The following is a 24,013-nucleotide window of genomic DNA, read 5'->3' as shown; positions in this document are numbered from 1 at the left end:
TGGGCGCAGGAGCAGTGGAGACCGGGAGAGCGTGGATCAATGGGGAATGTAATATATCTAGAACAGGAGTCTTTAATGCAAGGTGATCGATAAGGCAGCGGGCGCACGGGGCTCTTGCAAGCGGCCAGGTTTCAGGAGAGAGGGCAGATCAGAGGGAGGAAGCCCAGGATCCGGGTGCTTTGGCGACGTGAGGCTGTTTCCTTGGGAGAAGCCCGGACAGGTACCTTAAGGCCCAGGCCAGCCCCCCCTCCGCCATCTGTCCGCCCCTCCAGAGGTGATGATCTGGAGCTAAGCGAGTTAAGTGGGCTTTCCCCGCTCACTTTACGTGGCTGTAATCCAAGCACTTTGCTCCAAACGGTGCCCCAAAGCTTTTCAGAGGCTTTAAAGAAAGCAGGAGGTGTTAAGATGCCTAAGCCCCTTTAAAAGCCCACTACAGCCCTGGGCCTCCCCTCCTCCAAGCCAATGCTCCCCCCCACCTCCCCCCCCCCCAAGATGCCTTCTTTGCCTCCCTTTCTGGCATGGCTTCCTCTCCTCCCTCCACAACTCCCCCCCCCTCCAGCTTGGCCAGCAGCATCTTCAAGTCCTCATTGAAGGGTGGCCAGGAGAACAACATTTCAGAAACTGGGAGGGGGGGCAACTTTGGTGGCTGCAGACGTTCCTTTTTTGCTTATCACTAGACCTTCCACGTCCAATGCACCATCAGAAAAACCATTTTTTTAAAAATGAAGCTGGGCGCAGCTGGAAGTCACCTTTCTATTTTGGGGGAATTCCCATTCTCTCTGTGTGTGTGTGTGCAAGCATGTGCCTCCTAAACTATTTAAAAGATGAACGGACACTCTGCAAGGCTACCAGGAGCAATAATTTCCCCCTACAGCTGTTATGGGTCTTTTTAGAATGGTTTTAAAAAAGAAATTAACAGCAAGGGGGTAATTGGAGTGGTTGCACCCTCTAAAGTCCAAGAGAGGGACATGACATCTCCAGACCTCTAGAAACTGACCACCTTTGGTTTAAACTGTTGACAAAAGCACCGTAACTCTTGGAAGTCATTTGGGACCGCCAACTGTTCAGAAAAAAAAACAATGAGAAAAGGCCGTGTGGTCCTTCCACAATACAGAACCAAGATTATTCAATAATGAATCATTTACCATCAAGGTGGTTTTGACTTATGGCCACTCTTTCTGGGTTTTCCAGGTAGAGATTATTCAGGAAGGGTTTCATGCTCCGTTTTTCTGGGGGCGTCCTGCGACGGCCCAGCTTTTGCCCAAGGCCACCCCGGCTGGCTCTCCTCGCAGGAGGCATCGTTGGGGAATCCAGCTCCCAACCTCTGGCTCCACAGCCTGAGACATAACTCACTGAGCTATCCAGCCAGCCAGCTACTTATATTAACTTGGAAGTAAAAGGAAGGCCAATGCAGGAGCCTCTTAAGCCGGTTGGATGTGGCATTTTTCTGCATGTAGATCCAATTGCGATCTTGGGTGGTACTAAGTGCCACCGAATAGCTCTCTCTCTCTCCCCCCCCCAGCGCTGGATCTCCCCCCCCCCCAGCTGTGTACTGAAAATACAACCCCTAAAGACAAAGATGGGCCATAGCCTGTTTTCTTGAGAGTTCAGTGGTGTAACAAAGACATCACCCAGTCCTGTTTTCTGAACTTTGCAGAAAGGTTGTTTGGTCTGAAAACCCCTCCAGCCTTAGAAGCCTCCCTGTCTCTCCCCCCCCCCAGCCCATCCCTTCCCCCTGCCAACAGAGATTTGGGCTTTAAGTGGGAGGGAGGATGCCAGGCTCAGCCTGGTCACTTCCTGATTTCCCCCCAGCTGTGCCTGATCCCTCTGGAGTTTTTCCTTAGAGTGTTAATCCTCTGTGGACCCTCCATTCACAAACTAATCCCATCTGGGCAAACATTTTCTCCCAGGATTTAGAATTTAAGCATCCAGCTGTTCTGTGGGCTGCCAGCTCTTTCAATGTGATGCACACACACACACATATATATATAGCAACATGATTGTGCCCGAGGGTGGCTTGCAAAGCATAGCCATGACTAAGGCATCACTTTGCCCTGTGCAGCTAACAAGTGTTTAGAAATTGCTAAAGGGGAGTGGAGGAGAAAACCCTTCGGGGTGTTGGGTCGGTTATTTACACACGAGAAGAAAAGAAGGCAATTGAAAGAGAATTGCAATAACATTTGATGGCAGGCATGCTAACCTGCATGCACAGATTTTTAAAAAATAGAAATGATTTATAATTTAAAGAGAATTACAACGCATCTCAGGCCAACGGGGGAAGAGCATGACCCTGAAATCTGTCATATAATAATAATAATTTATTGTCATTGTAAGTATATACACATACAACGAAATTCACAGACACCCAGAGACCAGACACATGCACACACATAAAATCCATATCCATGCTGCCTGGGAGTTACTCATGTGATCTGTGGATGATGGGCATCGCTCAGGCCCTGATCATCCTCTTTCCTACAGTTCTTGCTCTTTAGATCAGACTGGGCATGGATAGGATCTCAAGGGGACAGTGTGGGGCAAGCAACAGAGAGGTGTCAGGCAACTTTCGTAGCATCACAGAATCATGGAGTGGGGAGGGGCCTCTAAGGCCATCGAGTCCAACCACCCCATGTTCAGGGCAAGGATCCCAAGCAAAGGAGACCTGACAGGCGGTTGTCCAGTTTTCTCTTGAATTGCCTCCAGCGCTGGAGCGCTCGCCACCTCTCGAGGCCATGGGTCCCCTTGTTGTACTGCTCTAACCGTTAGGAGGTTTTCCCTGAAATTCAACTGAAATCTGTCTTCCTTTAACTTGAGCCTATTATTACCTGCCTTACACTGTGGGATGACTGAGAACAGATCCTGCCCATCCTCTGAAGGACAGCCATTCAAGTCTTTGGAAAGTGCTCTCCTCTCTAACCTTAGGTCTTTTTTCTCGAGGCTAAACATGCCCAGTTCTTTCCGGACCTCCCCACAGGCCTAGAAGCTGGCAGAGCAGCCTTCTCCTCCATAGCTCCATCCAGCCTGAAAGTCTTTACTCTGGAGCCGGGTGGGTGGAGAGGTGTGTGTGTGTGGGTTCTTCCTCCAACGTCGTTTTCTACCTGCACATCTCTGGGAGTGCTAATCCTGTCTCTGCGCGCCTACAGCTTCCTTTCCTCTCTCTTACAATTTTAGCTGCCTAGGTACTGCTCTGCCTCCCACCCCATCCCCACCCCTTGGCAACCGGCCAGCAGCTGGTTTTAATCGAAGTAGAATTCCCCAGAAATAAGAGGCGCAGCTACCAAAAAGAGAGGACTTCCCCCCCCCCCTCCCCATGGTGTGAAAACGTCAGTGTTGCGTTCCTTTCCTCCCTCTTTTACTTATCCAGAACATCAGCCAGGAAGTCCTTGTATGCATTTTTGGTCATGTTGCACGCACGCCTGACGAAACCGAGGCTTTGAACGACCAGGAGGCTAAAGGGGGTGGCGGCAGCTTTTCTCCAGGTTGCGATTGCAACCCCAGAATGCTGGAGGCGCCTTGTTTGACTCAAACATCATCATTAATTAAGCCACATGGGCCGAAGCCACAGCAGTTGCTGAGGGCAGACAACAGATGACGGCCACCCGTTCTTGGCTCCTGGCCCGCTGAGACTCAAGAGTTTTCGGGGAGAAGTGGGAACTGCCTGACCTTTGGGACCTCTCGTCACAAGAGAGAGAGAGAGAGAGAGAGAGAGAGCACCTCCATGTGCCTTCTTGGTTCCCAGTTTCCTCATTTCTCCGTAATTGACGAAAAGGCCACCAATTCTTCCACGTTCCAGGTCTCCCTCCTGTCCCACCCCTGAGTGAGGGCGCATGGGTTCTGGGCATGCTTTGCGCATGGGATGTGGAAGGCCGGGCCCATGGCTGCGAGGGAGCCCAGGACTGGCTGCTGGGATCGCATCCAAAGCGGCCGCACGAACTGTTCCCGCCCTTCCACCTTGGAGGGGAACCAGCTCGGTGCGCTGCCTGGCAGTTCTGCGTTTAGCAGCCAGAGATGGTTCTCCGGTCCTCCTGATGCGGGCGGGGGGGGGAAGCACACACACAAAAAACCCCACACACCCCTCTTCCTGATTCTGCCACCACTTGGCTTTGGTGGGGGAGCCCCCTCCCCGGGTTCTTTGCTTGGAGCGGCCCATCCTTTGTCTTGATGGGGGAAAGTCCTCCTCTGGGCCATGTCTCTGCTCACCCACCCACCCCAGAAACACTTTTGGGGACGGGGGACGGGGGGGCCTTGGCCTCTTCTGTTTGCAATAGCAGGAGAGGTGAATGAGGCTGAGCAAATGTCATCCACCGCTGGGTTGCCGGGGGCGGCTTGTGGCTACCCCAGAGTGGGCTACTCGGAAGTCCGTTCCATGCTCTGGGCCACCATTAGCATCACGATTAGCACGATGCCCACAGGCGAGCATGAGATGGGACGACAGGGCCAGGGCGTGAGGGCTCAGCCCCAGAGGCGGGCAAGGAGCGAGCGGAAGCCTGCAGAAAGACTGGCCCAATTTCCTTTGGGTTGTTGTTGTTGAGAAAAGGGCAGCCTCGAGCATGTGCAGAGTGCCTTCTGTGCCACCTCATGCTTTCTTTCTTCCAGGATGGGGGGGGGGGGGGAAAGGCTGGGAAGGGGTTCCTAAAGTCCCAGACAATCGGTTTCCCGGCTGACGTCACAGAGTTCATTCTGCACAGACATAATGGTCAAGGAAGCCCGATTTGCATAATTAGGGCAAGGGTCCAGAAGGGGGGGTAAACGGTGAGGGCCGGGTTGATTTGCATATGGGAAAGAGGAGGGCCAATGACATGCCGGGGGCGGGGCCAAGACATTTTGTAAATACTGTAACTCCGCGGAGACGAGACCCAAGGCGTGTGACGTCCGCTTTGCAAAAGGCAGAATCCGGGAGCCCAAAGGGGCGGGGTCAAAACCTAGGGGGCGGGGCTCGCATACATTTGCATTCTGTTTGCCATGCACGGTCGGGGGAAGAAGGCGAGGCGTCATCGGCCGGGGAGGTGTGTCCCTATTTGCATATTAACAAGCCAGGGGCGTGGCCAGGCGGGCTGGGATGTTTCCCCGGGAGGAAAAAGCGCGTGCGTGCAGCGGCGGCGGCGTTGCAAGCCAGTCGGGGAGTCCGGAGGAGGAGGAGGAGGAGGGAAAAGGGTGTGGGGGGGGGAGGCGAGGCGGAGGCGGATCGGGCCCTTCGCTCCCCGTGGATGCGGAGCCGGGAGGAGGTGTTGCCTGAGCCGGACCCCCGCTGCACCCGGGTAAGGAGGGGGACGGGGGCAAGGCGATGCAAGGCACTGCGGACCAGGGTGGGGGGGGGGGAAGGAGGGAAGGAGAATGATGATGTGTCTATTGGGGAGGGGTCTCTCTCTCTCTCTCTCGGGGCCGAGCCAGGCGACCGTACCGGGAGCGCATCCTTCTCCCTCCCTCCCTCCTTCCTATTATGGATCGGGGAGCGGCGCATCGTTTAGGGACCTCTCCCCCCTCCCCATTTCTGCGAAAGCCTCCTCGTCCCCCTCGCCTCCCAAGGGATCCGTCGGGCCCCCCTCCCTCGGCGGGCCATTGACAGCAGCCGAAGAGCCCACTCCTCCCCCTCCCCTCCGCACGCGCCCCCCAGGCCGCCCCCTCCTCTCCGCGCAACCCTCCCTCTCTTCCCCCCCCCGGCCATAGCCTTTCCACGGCTTTTTGCGGTCTTCGTCGGAGATCAGCCCTTTCCGGGTGGCGGGGGCGGGAGTGCTCGGGTGGGGGGGGGGTGGAGTTGCATTCCCCCTCGGCGCCCCCCGCCCCCGCCGCCCGATCCGGCTCTCCTCCGGACGGGCGCTGGCTCCGGCGGCAGGACCCGGGAAGGGCTGGGCTGGGCTGGGCTTCCTTCTTTCCTTCCTTCTCCGTGGCTCTCGGGGAAGGCAAGCCCGATCCCCCCCCCCTCTCCATCATCCACACAAACACACACCCAACACGAAGAAGGGGGGGGGGACGGAGCCTCGGAGCCTTCCTCCCTCTTTTCTAGCATCGGCCCCACCCAGATCTCGTCTGGGTGGAAGAAGGGGGTGCTGCCTCCCCCCATGGGCCTGGGGTCGGCTACAGCGTAGCGGCAGGAAAGGCGGTGGAGCCCTCCTTTGGGGAGGGGCTCTTCGAGAAACTTTTCCATCATCCTCCCTGCATGTTTCCAGGTGAGATCGCAGGCTCCTCCGGCTCTCCCCTCGCCGGAGTTTCTCCCGAGAGTTGCATCGACCATCCCCAGAGGTGGTCTAATTAGGAAAGAAGGATTTGGGGCTGGGGGGGTGGGGGTGGGAAATAGGGTGTCAGGATCTCTGCTAGGTTGTTTGGGGAGCCAGGAGGGGAGAGGAAAGGCCAAGGGATTAGACGCTGGGGGGCCTCCCCCCCCCCAGGGAAAGGAGGTTTCCTCTTGAAACGACTTTTCTGCATCCTTGAAGGTAAACAAAGGCAAACCCTGCTCTCTGCCCTTGGGTTGGCTTTGCCCCCCCCCGGTTCCCTCACCCCCCCCCCCGCATCCCCTTATTTCTGTAGGAGGAGAGGAGCCAACCCTGGGGAGTGTTGATGGCAAAGAAGGGGAAATGGGTGGGTTCGGACTGAGCTCCAGCTGGCACAAGGCCCTCTGTGTGTGAGTGTGTGTGTGTGTGTGTGAGTGAGAGTGAGTGAAAGAACTTTCCATCCTAATCCCGGCCCCCCAAGTTGATTTCAAAGGTGGGGGGAGGGCCATGGTTTTTGCTGGGGTCTCCCAAACAGGTGGTCACTCCAAACTGTGGAGTCCAGCCTGGTGATGCTGCATTTTTATTTTTTTTGCTGGGGGAGAGAATCAGAACACACACACACACACACACACACACACACACACGACAGAGTAATGGGGAGATTCCTTTTTCCTTCCGGGTATCATGGCCTATGAACTGCCATCTTGGGGGGGGGGGGAGAGATCGTTTGCCTCTCGGCCCCTAAACCCTTTTGACACCAGGCTTTGGAACTAACAAACATGTCCTCTGACCATGTGCAGAGGGCATTTCTTGTCCCCATTGGCCCTAGCAGACCTGGGACTCTTGGATGTGGCGTGTGTATGCGTACTCAGGCATATTATTTTCATCAATGTTTGTTGATTCCCGAGTTTTAGGAACAAACTAGGAAGAGGGAGGAACATCTAAGGTTCAATGTCAGTGTTGCTCCCAGGATTTGGGATGAGGGTGGGAGCAACCTGTCCACAGAAGGAAACCAGAAATACTATATTTGGGAATACCTAGGGGCCGTGGCTGTCATGAGATAAACTGTGGCCCCCATCCCATGCCAGGGGCACCGCCATCTCGAGGGGCACCCCTGCCCAAAGGTTTCGGGGCAAGCCTGAGGATCACAGGATTTGTTTGGGTATTGGGGAGCCTTGCTTGGCCACCCGCTTCCCTCCTCTCATCTCGGACTTTCCTCCTTCCCTCTGATTTTCTGAGAAAACTTTGCTTTGAGGAAGAAGAGTGGGTGTCAGCGGCTCCTGGGGGGGGGGGGGGAAGAGAATCAGCTGATGTCTGGTTCTGTGATGTACAGAGAGAGCCTCCCCTGGGAAATGCTTACCTGCCCAGAATAAGGAATCCTGGATCTTTAGCCTCTTGGAAAGCACGTCCACCCAGCAGGAGGACCTGTCCCTTCATGCCATGTGCGAGAGAGACTAAAGCTGTCCTGTGGCCGATGAAATTGTGAGTCTGTTTCGCCCAGGATGGTCTAGCAGCGGGGCTTTGGGCGTGGGTCACTCAATCTGGAAGAGGCAGGAAAGGGGGGTTTAAACTTGGAGGGAACTTTAGCCCGTGGCATACACACCCTGCCCCCAATTCTCCCCAAGTGGAAGTGACAACCTTCATCTACTCAGAGGTAGCTTTCTTACCCTCTGTCGTGCTCCCATACTTCTCCCTGGCACTGCAAAGCAGCCCTCCTCCTGCATCCCGTGGAGGGTCCTTCTTCCCACGAGCCATCGGACATCGCTCGGAGACTCCTCTGCCTTTCTGCGCTTTCTCCTCGGTGTTTGTTCCCACCCGGTGGCTCTGGACGGGTGAGACGGTCTCAGAGGCCCTTTCAGCCACCCGGAGCTGCCTTCCGTCTTGTGCGCTTTGGGGGTCTTTCCCAACCCAGCCTTGCAAAGCGGCCAGAGACTGACCTTGGCGTTTGTGCCCTGCTCCGGAACCCCATGGGGCTGGGACCCCCAAGCAGGAGGAGCAGAATCCAGTGAACCTCACATGGCCTGGAAACAGGCAGGCTGTGGAGGGTCAGCAGCCACCAAGGAGGGCCAGGGATGAACACTGGTGGCTGATGAAAAGGGGCTCCTTGGGACTTGTGAGGGAGCAGAATAATGTGGGTTGCAGGACCAAATCCCCTTTTTGTGTCTCCCCAGAATTTTCTAAGCCTTCATGGGTGTGTGTGTGTGTGTGTGTGTGTGTGTGTGTGTGTGTGTGTGTGTGTGAGAGAGAGAGAGAGAGAGAGAGAGGGAGAGGGAGAGAGAGAGAGCTTGGTCATGCTGAGGAGCCAAGCTCCCTGGCCACCTTGCTCCAGGCGCTGGGGTGCTGGCTGTGGATTGTCTGAGATAGCAGGAGGAGGAGACTGCCCTCTGCACGGGCCCAGAGGAACGATTTCCCCCTCTGGGCTGCCGGCTGGGCCGAGACTCATCCAAGCGCAGGGAGGGAGTGAGGGGAGGCTCTCCCTGCGTTGGGCTTAGCCATTGTTGTCCGCTGGCGTCTCGACTCCGAAGGGCAGGCAAGTTCATAGCTTCCAAGACTCTGCCAGAGCCGACAGGAAGTTGGGACGTAAGCCGCAGTTATTACTGCCCATTAACGAGGCCCAATTAGCTCTGGAGAGGCAGCACAGCTGCTGTTCCTGCTGCTGCGTTGCAACTTTCCCACTGCTTAAGAAGCGGAAGGACTTCTGGGCTCCCTCTTAGGGCACCCCTGTGGGGAAAGGGAAGATCGGCCTGGATGCCTGGCTTCTGTCCACAGCGCTGTATGGGGAGCAGGCTGGCACGCTTGGCAGGGGGTGGGCGGGCGGGATATCAATTTGGGGGTGGGTGGGGGAGAGACGGGTATTCTTGTATTTGCCCGTTGGCCTTTGGAACAGGTAGACCTGGCACGCTTGTAACGGTAAGGATGGGAGGAGGCCAGTGGATCAGGGCGGCTGTACTCTTGGCCAAGAGCGTGGTCACGGCCAGGGTGGAGGTTTGACTTCCGGCCCCATCTCTGCAAGGCAGGGCCCTGCTCTTCCTACCGGACCCGGGGGTGTGTGTGTTTCTGTGTTCCTGGTTCCGCCTTTTATTGGCTGCACCTCCACCCACCCCCCATCTGTGGTTGTTGACAGGATTATCACACGAGCAAGGGGTCTGAGGCTGCTGTCCCCAGAAGCAGCCCCGAGGAGTGGGGAATCTGAGACCTGGACACTCCCAGAGACTAAATACCTCCCCAAGTTCTAAGCAGGGTTGGGGCTGACATTGCTTACGGGGGTCCATCGGAGATGGAAGTCTTCAGTGGGGGGCTGCTGCCTGCCAGAGGACGTGGGGGAAAAGCCAGGGGCCGGTTGTCTGGAAAGGCCGGGGTAGAGGCTCAGTTTCCCTGTCTCGGCTGCTTTGCCTGTCTGAGGAAGGGTGTCCAGTACAGGGAAAGGGGTCCACTTCCTCTCAGAAGGCCTTGGCCCCCCGGGGTCTTGCCGACCCACAAGATCAGAGCCCACAGCGCTCCTGGCAACTTGGCCTGTGCCATTTCTGGGTGGCGCAGAGGGTGACGAGAACAATGGACCCCTCTCCAGGCCTCCGTGAGTGGGAGCATCTTTTCTGTCTTCCTTCTGCTCTCTGATTTTGATATTTGGCTGAACAGAGAGGCTGTTTATCAGCAAGCAGGGAAATACATTTGTTGCCCTGGTTGCAGGATGGGTGGCTCCCGGGCGAAGGGGGGAGGCACACAGGGAGATCCCGGATCTGGGCCAGAGCGGTAGGGATGCCCTTGGTCCCGGGCTGTCCTGGGCAATGGATCTTACCTTCCTAAACCACCCCGTATCTCCTTTGAACAGAGGGAGGGATGGTCAGAAGGATCCGCGTGGCCTGAAATGACCAGAGGTCTTTCCGAGCCACCCCTGTTCGGTTCTTTTAAATGCATCTGCTGCGTTTCACGGCTTCTGAGCCACTCCTGACCGTTAGCACCTCCGAGGCAGGAGGCAACTACTGTGGCCTTGTACCCCCAGCTGGCCTGAAAGCACCGGACTCGGCTCTGAACTGCCCCCCCTCGGGACGGTCACAGCTGCTCTCCCTCCTCTTCTGTTGCCAAGATCAGCAGCCGATAGAACTGAGCTGGGCCATCCTTTGGCTGCCTGGCTCTCTCTGGGGAAGCCCTCCTGTTCCAAGGGGCATTGATAATGGCCGTGAATCTCTCCCCACTCTGGCACACTGGCTCTGAATCAGCTGAGTGATCGGGAAGAGAGGACAGAGGCAGAGAAAAGCTGTTAGGCTAATGGCCAGGTTGGAGGGGGAAACTGGAGGGGATGTGCAGGGAGGGAGGGAGGGAGGGAGGACCACATCCTTTGTGAGCATCATACTACCCTGAAGGCAATAGAGCTCATCCGATTTAGAAAGCAGAGCCGGATCAGGCCCGAGGAGTGCTTAGATGAGAGGCCAGGAGGGAACGGAGGCCAGGGATGGCGAGGAAAGAACCTTGCCCACAGCCTTGGAGGGCCAGAACTGCTGGTCAGTGTCAGCACCCCCCTGGGGCTGAGTAGCGGGGGAGAGGGGGGGTCTGGCTCAAGCGAAGACTGTTCTGATGACCCCCGCGGGATTGGCTTGCAAGGGTCCCGAAGCTGCAGCCTGGAAGAGAATCCTCGGTGGTTTCCCCATTTCGAGCAGGGTTTTGAGTGCAGGAGGGGCCAGGGAGGGGCTGCCCCCCCCTTTTCCCTTTCCGTCTTGGTCCTCTGAGTAACTGTTTTGAAAAGTGTGGGGTGGAGCAAAGGGAAGCATGAACTGCCTGACTTTGGAGGGGAGGGGGCTTTCAGCAGAGCCCCCCCTCCCCTCCCCTGCTTGTAGCACAGATGGGGAGCAGGTACGCGGGAATAAAGGCTGCTCTCGAATGGGGAAGCCGTGACCCACTTTTTTAACTGAGCGAGTCAAGCTACAGGGCAGAGAGGATCCAAACGCCAAGCCGTTTCTTGGCACCAGCGGACGACGAAAAAGCCGGTTCTTAACCCATGCAATGGATCTGCGTCCACACGGTTGGTGTGCTGTTTCTGTTTTACCAGCGGAATGGGGGGAGGGAGGAAGAGTTGGGGCCCGTTACTGAGTGATGCCAAAGCCTTGTGTGTGTGATCGTGGGGAGTTGTGCCCCACCGTGACTTCCCTCCCTCCCTCCCTCCCGGCAGAGAGGCATGGGCTCCTTGGGTATGCAATTTGTTTGGCAGGCCAAGGTGCGTTTCTGTCAAAAGGTGCAGCTGCGGAGCAACCATACCTGAAGGTGCCTGAACCTATGAACCTGCCCTGATAGAAAGAGGGACTTAAGAATATCAGAGGCTGGCTTCTGTGAGTGAGTTCCTCCTTGGCCCTGTGAACTCTGGATAGGCAGTGCGGTTGACTGACTGCTAGCAGTGCTTTTCCAGATCCTCAGCTGGGATTCTCCCCCCCTCCGAGGATTAGCAAAGCCTAAACTTGCTAACTTTTGAGATAAGGTGGGGGGTCTTCTTGTTATGTGACTCCAACCTAGGGTGACCCCATGGATGAGAGGGCTCCCGAATGTCAACAGCCTTGCTCAGCTCCTGCAAACTCAACCCTCTGGCTTCCTTTAGGGAGCCAGTCCATCTAGCATTGGGTCTTCCTCTTTTCCTGCTGCCTTCCGCCTTTCCCAGCATTCTTGTCTTTTCCGGAGAATCCTGCTTTCTTACGATGGGCCTAAAGAAGAACAGCCTTAGTTTCAGCATTTTTTGCCTCCAGAGAGAGAGTTCAGGCTTGATTTGATCCGGGACCCACTTGTTTGTCCTTCTGGCAGCCCAGGGCATCCGGAAAGCTCTCTTTCAGCAACACATTTGAAAAGAAGCAATTTTTTTTTCCTATCCGCTTTCTTCACTGTCCACCTTTCACATCTTGGCCTTGATCACCAAGGACGCATCCTTACAATAGAGAGGATCTTAGTCCAGGGTATAGGGTTCGTCTTCCAGATAAAAAGTATATCTCTGCAGCTGCTTGCGCTGTGGTAGCCGTGATGGGTCAGTCCAGTTTTGTTTATAGTTTCTCTCTCTCTCCCCCCCCCCCCATTCCTGATTTACTGCTTCTAGGAGCCGCAGCTCAAAGCAATATTTTCTGGCATCCAAATCAGCGTCCCAGTTTCATCAGCTGGCACATTCTCCTCTTTCCTCCCCCTGCATTTTATCCTGAATTATCCCCCCATAACAATTTATACTTTTCGTTTTATGAATATATTTCTTCTTGGACTTTGTCCGTTCACCTTGGTACCTCTTCCACGGCCACTCTCTCAATCCAAGAACATTCCTAGATATTCCCAGCCATCAGAAAGAGGTTTTTTTTTAATTCAGCTGCATCACACCAGTTTCTTCCTGGCCTTGGGGTCCCCAGGCTGGCCGAGGCTGTCTTTTCCCTCCTGCCCCCCCAACCTTCATTTGGACGAGAGACCGCTCCCCACCCCCTCCCTTCTCTGCTTGTCTGGGAATGGCTCCCATCTGCTGAAGCGACTCTCTGAAACCCCCAGCCGCCTGCCTTGTGTGCCAGCCGGAGAGGGGGGGCATTCACTCTGGCAGCAGCTAAGGAAACAACCCCCCCACCACCATTCGCCAAGTGTTTGCCCGGTCCCGCTACAGCTGGTGTGCTTAAGCTGGGTGGGAGGCGGGGTGAAGATGGGGGTCAGGACACACACAGCTGTTGGGGGCTCCCCCCATGCCATTCAGGGGCAGCTGTCCTGCCCGATGGGGGGGGTTGCTCATGTTGCCCCTTTTGTTCCTACTCCCTCCCAGGCAGCTGTTGCAAAAGCAAGTTTGACTTTTCTAAAAGCCAGGCCTCCGTCTCCTTAGAAATTTGCTTGGGAGGGGGGGTGTTCCTCCATTCTCTCCTCCCTTAAGCAAATCCTGCTTCCACAAATGCACAAGAGTCATTTGGGGCTGGTCCGGGGCGCGGGGTGGGGGTGGGGGTGGTGGTGAGACTTGTTTGGCGTCTGGAACCCTTTTGTGCATCTCCACAGTGTGTGTGTGTGTGGGGGGGAGGGGATGGGGACTGGAGGTTGGAAGGAGGAGCAAGGGCGGGTAGCTTTGCTTTGTGGCCATTGTGTGGGGCACACGCTCGGCACAAAAGGGACCCCCAGGTTGTCGTCTGCACTGGCTATTTTCTGTGGGGCTGATTTAATGGCCCGGGCCATCTGTGAGATGAGAGGCGGCCGCTCTGGGCGTTTGAGTATCGGATGTCACTTTTGCCGGGCCGCCTCCCATCAACCAGGACAGAGTTGTGTAAACTTTTAGTTGAAATAAAAAGTAGCCAAAAAGTAGCGCTTTTTTTTTTTGAAAAGTAGCAAAAAGTGGATTTCCTTTCCTATTATTGCATTATCATCATCTTTATTCTTATCACTGGGATAATAATGTGGGATATAGATTACACCAAGGGTTGTGCTGGGCCACAGAAAAGCAGGCACTGCCTGGAAGAGAAGAGAAGCCCCCCCCCCCCGACCGCAGGCTGGGGGGGGGGCTTGATTCCGGAGGCAACTGGCAGACCTCTGGGCAATCAGAATGGGAGGGGAAGGGGGTCTCGAAACAGGCCTCTTCAGGCCACACCGGGAGGGCTGCAACTCACACTCGTAGGGCTCCCTCGTCAGTGTGAAAGGAGGGCTTAATTCACACTAGAACTCCAGCCTGGAGCCGGGTGTTCAGTGGCAGGACTCGCCCTTGCGAGGGGGCTTCAGAGCATGCATGGAGTGCTTTCCGTCAGCCGCCCCTCTCTGCTCATCAGGGGAAGGAGGCTTAGCTTCCACACAGACAGTTTCAGGCCAGGCTCCTTGCAGGCTGAAGGCCACGGAGCTCCTCTCTCTGTCTGTTGGCTTCGCGATGCCCCAGTTCAATCAGAGGGGGTGAGATCAAACGGTGGGGAGGATGTTCAGAAACGGAGAAGGCAGCCCGTCTGGAGCCACTTTGATCTTGGGGAGTACGCGGGAGACTCATCTCCGTGTTTGCAGAAGAGGAAAGGAAGGAGAGGAAAGGTTGGAGGCAGGGAGGTTTGGTGTGGGTGGGGGGAGCCTTGTTTTTCTCTGCCAGGCCCCCGTCAGCCGGCATTCCTGGATTTTGTTTTCTATTTTGGCATGTAGTAGCTCCATAGCTGGCAGAGAGTGGGGGGGGAGTCCTTTTGCAGGCTGGGTCCTCTGTCACAGGCCCTACTGGTGCGCCCCCCCCCGCCCGAGCCCTGCCCTTCCCCCTCCCCCTTTGCTTTTAGAAATCCCAGCCCTCCTTTCTCCTAGGCTTTGGGGCCCGCCGCCTCTTAACCGCCACCCCTCAGCCCTCTTCCTCCCCGCTCGCAGGAGGCCCACCGGGGTCAGCAATGAACAAGCTGCGGCAGAGTCTGAGACGCAAGAAGCCGGCGTATGTCCCGGAGGCCAGCCGACCCCACCAGTGGCAGGCGGACGAGGAAGCCGTGAGGAAGGGGCGCTGCAGTTTCCCCGTGCGGGTGAGTGGCCGCAGGCGTCCGATGCCTGCATTTTTGGGTCCCTGTTTAGGGCTGTGTCCTGCCCTTTGGAAGTGTACGTTTGGTTCAGAAGCTCTCTTCCAAGAGGAAGCCTGGCATCTTCTTCCCGGCTTTGGCCTCTGGCCACCTCTTGCTCACCCAGGATTTCCTGAGATTAGCCGTGGGTTGATTCCCTCTCTTCTTCAGAGGCCACCTCCTATTTGTCTGTTTTCTGTCTTTTACCGCAGGACCTTAAAACAAACATAGGCCGAATTACTGCAAGTAACCAATGAACATTTAGAATGTGAAACTGCTATTTCAACTGCCTTTCATACCCTTCCATACCTTTTTAGCAGGGGAACCCCTGGGGAGAAGCTGGCAAGGCCCTTTACGGCTTACCTATGAAACCCCGAGCTCAGCTTTCTCCCGGTGGAAGAGGGAACACCTTTGCTTTGAATGGGCTGGAGGACCACTTTGAAAGCTAGGCTTTGAGGAAAGGCACAGGACGCTGTCAGTCAATAAATGAGAGTGCCTCTGAGCACATGCAGGGTGCCCAATAATTGCTGCTGAGTAACAAAAGGATGGGCTCAACCGGGAGCAGCTGTTCCATAGCAAGGGCCCAGAAGGAGTGTTTCGACAGCTGATGAGTCGTGATAAGGAGGGAACAGTGGGGGGGGGGACGGGCAAGACCCTTGTCCCTAAAACTCTTCTCCCCCTGCAGTACCTGGGCCACGCGGAGGTGGAGGAGTCCCGGGGGATGCATGTTTGCGAAGAAGCTGTGAAGAAGCTAAAAGCGGTGAGTCTCGGGCGCTTGCAGGACACGGAGGCAGGCCCTGGTGAGCTCCCCCCCCCCCCGGGTCCTGCCTTTATCCTGTTGCTGGCCTCTGAGATAAATCGCAGGGTGGCTGCTTGTTCGGATTCATCCCCCAGGGGCCATGCCAGAGGGGTGGGGGGTGTTTCTGGGAAATGAAGCCGGAAAAGGCAGTATTTCCTAGCCCTGCCACTCTCTGGCAGTGCTCGCCATCGGTCCTGGCGGCTGTTCCGTCGCTTTGTCTGGTGGATCCTTAAAATGCGTCAGACTGGCAAAAGGGAGGCTTATAAACAATCTCTTTTTATTCATATGATTCAGAGGCCATCACAAGATTTCTAAAGAGCAGGTAGCATTTCTTTTCATGTGTGTGTTTGATTGATCAAGATCCTGGCTCACATCACTCTAAGAGCCCACTTTTCTATGTTTGTTAATCCACGAGTATTTCTGTAGCACTAAAGCGCAGATGGGGAAGTTGGACGCGTGACCCCTTTCGGAGGTGCTGGTGTGCCACTCCCATGCTCCTTGGCCGTTGGTGCTGCCGTCTGGGGCACATGGGTTTTGCTATCCAGGAATGCTTGGAAAGGCCGCTTCCTCCTCCTCTTTGAGCAGAAGAAGTCAAACCTGGATTGGCTTAGGAGGCTTTGCATGAGAGTGAAGAGGGAATATTTCTCCAGCGACTTTCTCAGACCTGGTGCCCTCCAGTCCCGGGCGGGACAACAGCTCCCATGCTCCACCCCAGCTGGGGCATTTGAAGGGCCTCAAGTGAGGAAGGCCAACTCTGCTGCCACCTGCAGTCCAAGAGAGTAAAGTTAAAAAACCACACATACCCTATGAATCCTTGATACATTGCTTTTTCCTCGAGACAAACGTTTCCACTTATTGAAAAAGTTGTAGGTAGATTTAAACTGAACAATCGTCCTCTTCTAAAGGCTGCAGAAGTATGTTTTCGTTGAGCTCCCCTTTTTGTTTCTGTTTTCTAAAGTTCTGTTTGGCTTTTGTTAGGGCCGGCTGAGACAAACAAGCAGGTCTGTCTTTTTGAAAACTCCTTTTTCGCCCTTCTCTTCTGAACAAACTTCTTTTCTCCAGCTCTGTTAACCCCTCACCTTCTCTCGCTCAGTCCCCCTGCGATCCACTGTGCATTATCAGCGGACGGACTCTGGCTTAACAATGGCCTGTCTCACCCTACCAGGAAAGGAAGTTTGTTTCATCTCCAAAGCGAACCTAAGAGTGCCGTCCAGACTTTTCCAAGAACTGCTTGATAGCTTTGTCATTTTGGAGTCCAGCCCGTGTCAAGGAGGGTAAAGCAGGGAATCGAACCCCCAACCTCTTGCTCCTCAGCGAGAAACCTTTTAATATTGTGCTTAATGAAAGAAATGAGAAAGGGAAGGAAGAAGAATGAGTGATGAAAAGTTTTACCATTAGATTGCTTGGTATCGGAGACTATTGTACATTTTTCCCTGTAGAATTTTGTTTCGAAATTACTATTTTTGTCGTTTTGTTTTTAAGTGCCAAATACATGGAATGTGTGAATGCATCCAGAGGAAGTCCGACATGGCCATTGTCTGTGGCCTCATGACCTGGCTAGGAAGGTGGCATGAGGTGGGGGCATCTTTGATGGATGGTCATGGAGGAAGAAGCCCCTCCCTGCCCATAAAAAGGACTATTCTTTCTTCCTGTCGAGAAAAAAAAATCTATAGTCGGGTTGCGTTGTTTTTGGTTTTTAGATGTTTTTTTGGCCTGGCCTTTCCTCCCTAACTGTGCTGTTCCTGTTTTTGGTCCGAACAGAGCGGTCGCAAATCTGTCAAGGCTGTGCTTTGGGTCTCGGCTGATGGGCTGCGCGTCGTAGACGATAAGACCAAGGTAGGGCCAATCGAAAGAGGACACGAACCTGTGTTCCCTCTTCTAATGTTGATTGTTCATTCAGAGGGTTTCCCTCACTGTGGGCTTGTAGTGTGTGTGTGTGTGTGTGTGGGGAGGGTGAGGTCTGTAATCTTGTGAGGCCTATTGAAGAAAGCCTGCTCCATCTTGATGCCTTCAGAGACAGGAAAAAACAATCACTCGATGTGTTGCTGCTGTTGAAATGCTCGTCTCTCAGGTCCATTTTGACCTTCCAGTTTGGATGGCAAAAGACGCATGGGTTGGCCCTTATGCCATTCCTCAGTGTCCCTCATGCGCCAAAAGGCACACAAGGCTAGAGCAAGGCTGTATCGTGATGAAGGATGGCCCAGAGCATGTGCAGAATGCTTGTTCTCTCTTCATGGAGCATATTGGGTGACGTGGCTTCGAGGTGGGCTGGAAGCTGCCCTCTCTCGACCGGGAGGAAAGTTGTTCTCTTGACCTCTTTGGCCTACTTGCCTCTCTCAGGATCTGATTGTGGATCAGACGATCGAGAAGGTTTCCTTCTGCGCCCCGGATCGCAACTTCGACAAGGCCTTTTCCTACATCTGCCGCGATGGCACCACACGCCGCTGGATCTGCCACTGCTTCCTGGCCCTGAAAGACTCGGTGGGTGGCATTTGGGGGGCACAGCTGGGTTTCCGCCTGCATCCGCAAGGCCAAAGCGTGCATGTGCGTTTAGGCTTCTTCCTCTTCCTTGAAATCATCAAAGCTCTGGTGGCTTTCACTCTGTCTGGGAAGAATCCTTAAAAGTGGCTTAAATTCTCACTGAACTATCCTGCCCTCTGAGAAGTTGTACCCAAGAACAGAACCCTTGAGCCACTGGATTTCTTACAGAGTTCAGGCCATATTGCTCCATCTGTAGAGTTGAAAAAGAAAACCTGGCTAGCTTTAAAGCTTGCAATGCAGCCCTGCTCTTTCAGTTATTGTTAGAAAAAAAACTAGGCAACATGTTAGTAGTTTGTTTATTTATTTAAAATAACTTTACCTTGCCTTTTTCCTTAAAAGGACTCAAGGCAAAACTATAGTGAACATAATTTTAGGGGCAAAAGCACTCTCTCGTCTCCGGATTAGTAAGACTGCGCCACTGTAATAAGGATGTAAGCAGAGTCCTGATCCTCAAGGAGCTGCGTCTAGCGCCCTGGTTCCCACCATGAACCGCTAGATGTCCCTCTGGAGGGAATCCTGTCTTACCCTCCATCTCATAGCAATTCCTTTTTAAGGAAGGTTTTTAGACTATAGTATTTGCTGATCCTGTTCTTCTACGCCCCATCTTTAACAGTGGTATTATAAATTCTGCTGCATCTGGTGTGGCTCTTGCTTTTCGTGGCACAGTCATTATGAAGAACAATGTTTTACCTCAATCTCCAGCGCTCGCTTCTTCGTTTGTCAAATATATTTTTCAAAAATTTGCTAATTCGCCTACACATGTGTCTCCATCATAAAGAGAATCAAAACAAACCCATGAAGTATCTTTTGCACTTATTTTCATGTTTTGGATATATTTTTAGCTTTACACCTTCCTGAATAAAACATAGTGGCTTCTTTATAAAATAAGCCTCTTTTACTGAATCTTTAACTTTTAATCACCTTGGATTTTTTTTTACAATGGTATGATTTTTTTTAAAAAAAATCTGTAAATTCTTGCATGTTGGTTCCCAGCCTTGGGTTGCCAAATGTTCTTGGACTACAACTCCCAGAAATCCTGGTTAGTGGTGAAGGTTTCTGGGAGTTGCAGTCCATCTGGAGTCCAGGAGATACTGATCTTTCCTCCATGGATTTGTCTCTATTGGGCAGTGTCACCGTTACTCAACAATGCCCTGTGGTCTGTAGGGAGTTTGAAATAGGCTGAAGCCTCTCCTTCCGTCAGAAACATCTTCATACTGACGTGCGCACACACACACCCTTCCACTGGCTGATCTCACAGATCAGCTGGTTAGCAGATCTGCCAACAGAACATGGGTGCCAGCTAGGACCTGCTAGCAGAAGGATCTTAAAAAAAAAGAGGGGGGGTAGATGAAGAGAGGAATTGAGCTATGCCAGATCCAAACCTCCTCCAACCCAGGGAGACAACCACTACAGGGGGCCCAAAGCTAGCCAAAGGGGGGGGGCTGTCCTCCCTCACTCCAAACATCCCTGGGCTGTTTGGATTGAGTCCAGTCTCAGCTGGCCCTCCACCACCTTGCCCTCTGAGGGCTGCCCGTGCTGTCCATCGGATCTTATGCTGGGTGAAGAAGCCTTTTGGGGGGGGCATCGGGCAGGTGCCACAAGGAAAGCAAGAGGGGGGGTCCACCAGCTTGCTTCACGTTGCCGCCGGCAGGTGCTTTGAGTCCCACCAGGTGGCCTTGATGGTGTGCTTATCTGTGTATCTCCTGCTCTTCCCCTCCCACTTCAATCTCCCTCTCCTAACACTTCCCTCCCGCCGTGCAGGGTGAACGTTTGAGCCACGCCGTGGGATGTGCCTTTGCCGCCTGCCTGGAGCGCAAGCAGAAGCGGGAAAAAGAGTGCGGGGTGACTGCCTCTTTTGATGCCACCCGTACCAGTTTTGCTCGGGAAGGCTCCTTCCGCCTGCCAGGCCCTCCGGCTGGCCGCCCTTCAGGGGCACGGCCCCCACAGGACCGGAAGAAAGGTAGGCATCTGCTGCTGTCTGTTTTCCCTGGGCTCAGGGCACTGCCTGCAGCCTTTGAAACGGGGACAGGAAAACAGGCCCTCGGCTCCTTCTCTTCATTGTTTAGGACCTCTGGGCACAAAACAAGACTGCAATTTGTGCAAAGATGCCTCTCCACAAAATGTAGTGTTTTTTCTCTTTGAGAAGCAAAGAAGACGTCTGAGGCCAGTTTAGAAGGAGAGGCTGGTGATTAAGAAAGACAAAAGCAACCCATCTGGAGCTTCCAATTTTTTTTAAAAAAAACACAACAACCCTGAAGCATCAGATGGGTTGCTTGTGTCTTTTGTAACCATCAGCCTATCCTCCTGTCTCCATGAAAACAGATGGTAAATCTTGTAGTGCTGTTCTGACTTTTATTGGGTGAACCGTCTTGTGACGGCGTTCATCTCCATCGGCTGTGTTTGGAAATGCTTTAAAGAAGTGAAGCAAATGAACAAGGAAGGGATGTGAGGCTGCAGGTGCCAACCCCCCCCCCCAAGCCTGCCACGTTTTCTGTCCTCCTTTTTGCAGCTGAAGCGGCAAAGGTGCCCTCAGCGCCTCCCCCGGCCCCCGCCCAGCCCGGCAGCGCCTCTCCACCCCAAGGGGCCACGTCGCCAGAAGAGAAGGCCGAAGCAGGGGGCGCGCGCGCCATCCCCCGCCGCCACGCCCCCTTGGAGCAGCTGGTGCGGCAGGGCTCCTTCCGGGGGTTCCCCACCCTGAGCCAGAAGAACTCTCCCTTCAAGAGGCAGCTCTCCCTGCGGCTGAACGAGCTGCCGTCCACCCTGCAGCGCAAGGGGCACACGGACGATGCCGGTGAGGAGCCTCAGAGGGAGGGAGGGAGGGAGGCCGGTGGCCAGGGTAGGCCTGAGAGGGCCATGCCAAAAAGAGACGGGAGGCAGTTGCAGACTCAGAGTTCGAGTCTCTGCTCTGCATATCCGACTTTGCAAGTTCAATCCCCATCTTGAGGAAAGGGCGGGCAGCTTTCCCTCGAGGGTGGGAGGCGGTAACCAGAGCCGGTAATCCTGGCCAAATGGCACAACGGTCTGACTCAGGCTCCTTTTTCCAACGGGTCCCTCTTCTGAACCACATCCTCCCTCTTTTTCTTCCCTCCCTGCCTCCTTGCTTTTTCCCAGTGATTGAACTTGAGCCCACCCCCAACGGGGACTCAGACGGCATCACCGCCCTCTGTAGCCAGATCGACACCTCCCTTGCCCAGCCGCCCGGAGAGCCAAGCAACGTTGCACCTCTGGGGGGCGCCCTCGGCCACCCGACAGCCACCGTGCCCATGGAAGCGGGCACCAGCAGCCCAGGTATGCTCTGCAGGCGGGGTGGGGGGGATCCTTTTTGCCACACAGTGGTGTTGTGGGCGCGTGCGCCTCCAGTTTAGCGGGCCGTAATTCAGCCCGGCTTTCTGTGCCCCTTGTGTTGCTGACCGCAGGGCCGCCCATGTGGACAACCAGCTCTTCCTCGGGAGCCCCCGCGACACCCCCGTTCCAGCCGGGACACAAGCGGACGCCTTCGGAGGCCGAGCGCTGGCTGGAGGAAGTGGCCAAAGCTGCCAAGGCTCAACAGCAGCAACAACAACAGCAACAGCCACAGGTGGCCGTGGCGATGCCCGCTTTCCCCCTGGGCTATGACGCAGCCCCTCCACCCCTGGGCATATTCATTCCACCCCACCTGCCACCCACGTTCCTGCCCATGGGCTCCCCTTACCCTCCAGCCATGCCCTACGCCGCCACCGTTCCTAGTGTGCCCGTGGTGGGCATCACCCCCTCCCAGATGGTGGCCAACGCCTTCTGCTCGGCCACCCAGGCGCCCTCCACAAGCTTGGGGGCCAAGGCCAGTCCCTTCCCTCAGAACCTGCTGGGGCCGGCGTGGCCCAAGGCCAACGGGACGGCCTGGCCTGCCGAGCAGAGCCCGCCGGCTCCGCCGCCCCCCCGCCAGGAACCCCCCGACCCCTTCGAAGCCCAGTGGGCCGCTCTCGAGAGCACGGCCCCTTCCACCTCCCCGAACCCTTTCGCTGGCGACCGGCAGAAAACGTTTGAAATCGAACTGTGACCGCCACACCTTGAGGGACTGGACGATATAGGTGTGTGTTTGTCCCCCCTCCGACCTCCGACCTGCACTGCCCTCCCCCGCAAGGGGTCTGCTCTGTGGCTCCTCTCCGCTCGCTCTCCACCTTGAAATCTGGATTGCCTTCGGGATCCTGCGGTCTGCAGCTAAGAGAATGGTCCCCGTGCCCTCCAATCAGCGGGGGTCCCGGCTTGGAACAAAGCGGGAGGGTGTGTGTGTGAGAGAGAGAGAGTCTGTGAGGGACCGCCTGGGCCACCTGAGTGGGGGCGGAGGGGAAAGGGGCTTCGGGTGGCGGTGAGGGTTTCTGAGCTCCTTCCAGGAGCTGTTGTTTTTAGGATACTTCCAGAACAGTTCTGGTGGACCTTTCCTCTCGTCAGACAAGTGGTACTGAGGGAGACAGGTGGGTTCCCCTTTTTCGCCCTCCCTTTGGGGTGGAGGGGATAGGGGTGGGTCTGGGCGCTGGAGGGGTCTCTCCTGCCTCCTCCAGAATCCCTTGCGTGGGGGGTTAATGCTGGCCCAGCTGGCCTGGTGCCACAAGCGCCACCCCCTCCGGGCTTCCCTCCTTTTCCCTCTCTGAAGAGGCTACAGAACCTCATGCTTTACTCCTTCCCGGCTGCCCCCTCCCACAAAACCCATTCCCGAAACGCCACTGTGTCCGATTGCAAGGCCAGTAAAACCTCCCAAATAGTCAAATATATATAAATATAGATATATTTCTTTTTGTATATGCAAAACCCACCACCTTTTTCCTGGGGGAGCCGTACAGCGTGTTCCTAAGATGAAGAACTTTTTTCACAGCCCCCCGGGGGGGAGGAGGGAGATGACCCAATCAGGGGGAAAGTGCCCGCCTGTGGGGACTGCCAGGAGCATCTTTGGGGGGGGGAGGTGTTTCAAGGCCAACCCGTCCCTCCCCTATGTTCTCACTCCTTAGTTTGTCCAGGGCTTTGGGCTTGGCCTCGGCTCTCCTCCGGCCAGAAGGCTTTGCTGGGACCCATACCTGGTGCACGGGGGGGGGGGGGGAGAACGGGAGGAATTAATCCGGGGTCGCAGGAGTTCCTTGTCTGTCTGGTGGCGGCGGCCGTGAAGCTGCCTGTAGGGTAACCCCCAATTCTGTGCATGGGTATGGGGGGGGGGGCAGGGGGTCCAGTGGCGGCTCTCTAACCTGCCACCCCATCTACAAACCGACCACAGCCAGGGTGGTGGAAAATAGTTTGCTAGGTACTAAAGAACTGAATTTGGCAAGTAAACGGCATTGGCGTTGTCTTCTTTTGAAAAACAGCCTCAGAATCAAATATCGGAGATGACGTGGCGGGATTGGGGGGGGGGAGTGGAAGAGGGTGACAAAACGAGGTGGCACCTGGTTTCCAAGGTGTGCAAAAGGTAAGCTTTAGAGAGTAGCTGCAGGGAGACGAGGGGAGAACGGTGGAGGAGGCTTTTCGCCCGGGGGGGGGAGCTGCCTCTTGTGGGTGGTTTTGCTGTGGCACGGGGCGGGCAGGTGGGCTGCCAGGGGGCTGTGCCAGCCCCTTCCCCGTGGAGCGGCTGGACTGCAGGTTTGGGTTCAAGGAGCCGGTCTCACCCCTGCCTCCTGGGAAGCCGAGCGTCTTGGGTGGAAGAAGCCCCGAGCACTTAAGGGAGTAAAAGGGGGAGGCTGGGGGGTGGGTGGGGGTGTTACCATTCCTTGGGGGGCCTCCCAAGCATACCCCCCTCCCTCCCGACCCTCCCCCATCCCGTCCCCCCAATGGCTGCATGAACACGAGGTAATGAAAGAAAAGGTCTCCTTTGCCAATCAAAACTGCCTGGATATAAAAATGGGAGGGGACGGGGGTGGGGGAGGTGTTTTCTACCTTGTTTCCAAATGTTTTGTATCAAAGTATCCCGCCTATTTGTATTATAAAATAAATAACAAATAAAGCCAGTAATATAATAA

At 55.3% G+C, this 24,013-nt stretch overlaps 1 protein-coding gene across 5 annotated transcripts; it reads left to right on the top strand.

Moving 5' to 3' along the window:
* The first annotated feature begins 4,899 nt into the window (after positions 1–4,899).
* On the top strand, positions 4,900–24,013 carry NUMBL (NUMB like endocytic adaptor protein). Of its 5 annotated transcripts, none has more exons than XM_072979631.2 (9): positions 4,900–5,006; positions 14,517–14,662; positions 15,381–15,455; positions 17,256–17,330; positions 17,835–17,975; positions 19,797–19,995; positions 20,545–20,826; positions 21,147–21,323; positions 21,452–24,013. In XM_072979631.2, exons 2-9 carry the CDS (start codon positions 14,537–14,539, stop codon positions 22,069–22,071), a joined length of 1,695 nt encoding a protein of 564 aa, XP_072835732.2. In that variant the 5' UTR covers positions 4,900–5,006; positions 14,517–14,536; the 3' UTR covers positions 22,072–24,013. The 5 variants fall into 5 exon arrangements, with proteins under 5 accessions (XP_072835732.2, XP_072835730.2, XP_020642941.3 ...); XM_072979629.2 differs by lacking the exon at positions 4,900–5,006 and adding an exon at positions 5,105–5,258; XM_020787282.3 differs by lacking the exon at positions 4,900–5,006 and adding an exon at positions 5,770–6,167.

The sequence above is a fragment of the Pogona vitticeps genome, chromosome 9, assembly GCF_051106095.1.
Source record: "Pogona vitticeps strain Pit_001003342236 chromosome 9, PviZW2.1, whole genome shotgun sequence".
NCBI lineage: Eukaryota > Metazoa > Chordata > Lepidosauria > Squamata > Agamidae > Pogona > Pogona vitticeps.
The sequence above is the reverse complement of the archived record's forward strand: the minus strand, read 5'-3'. Positions and strand labels throughout refer to the sequence as shown.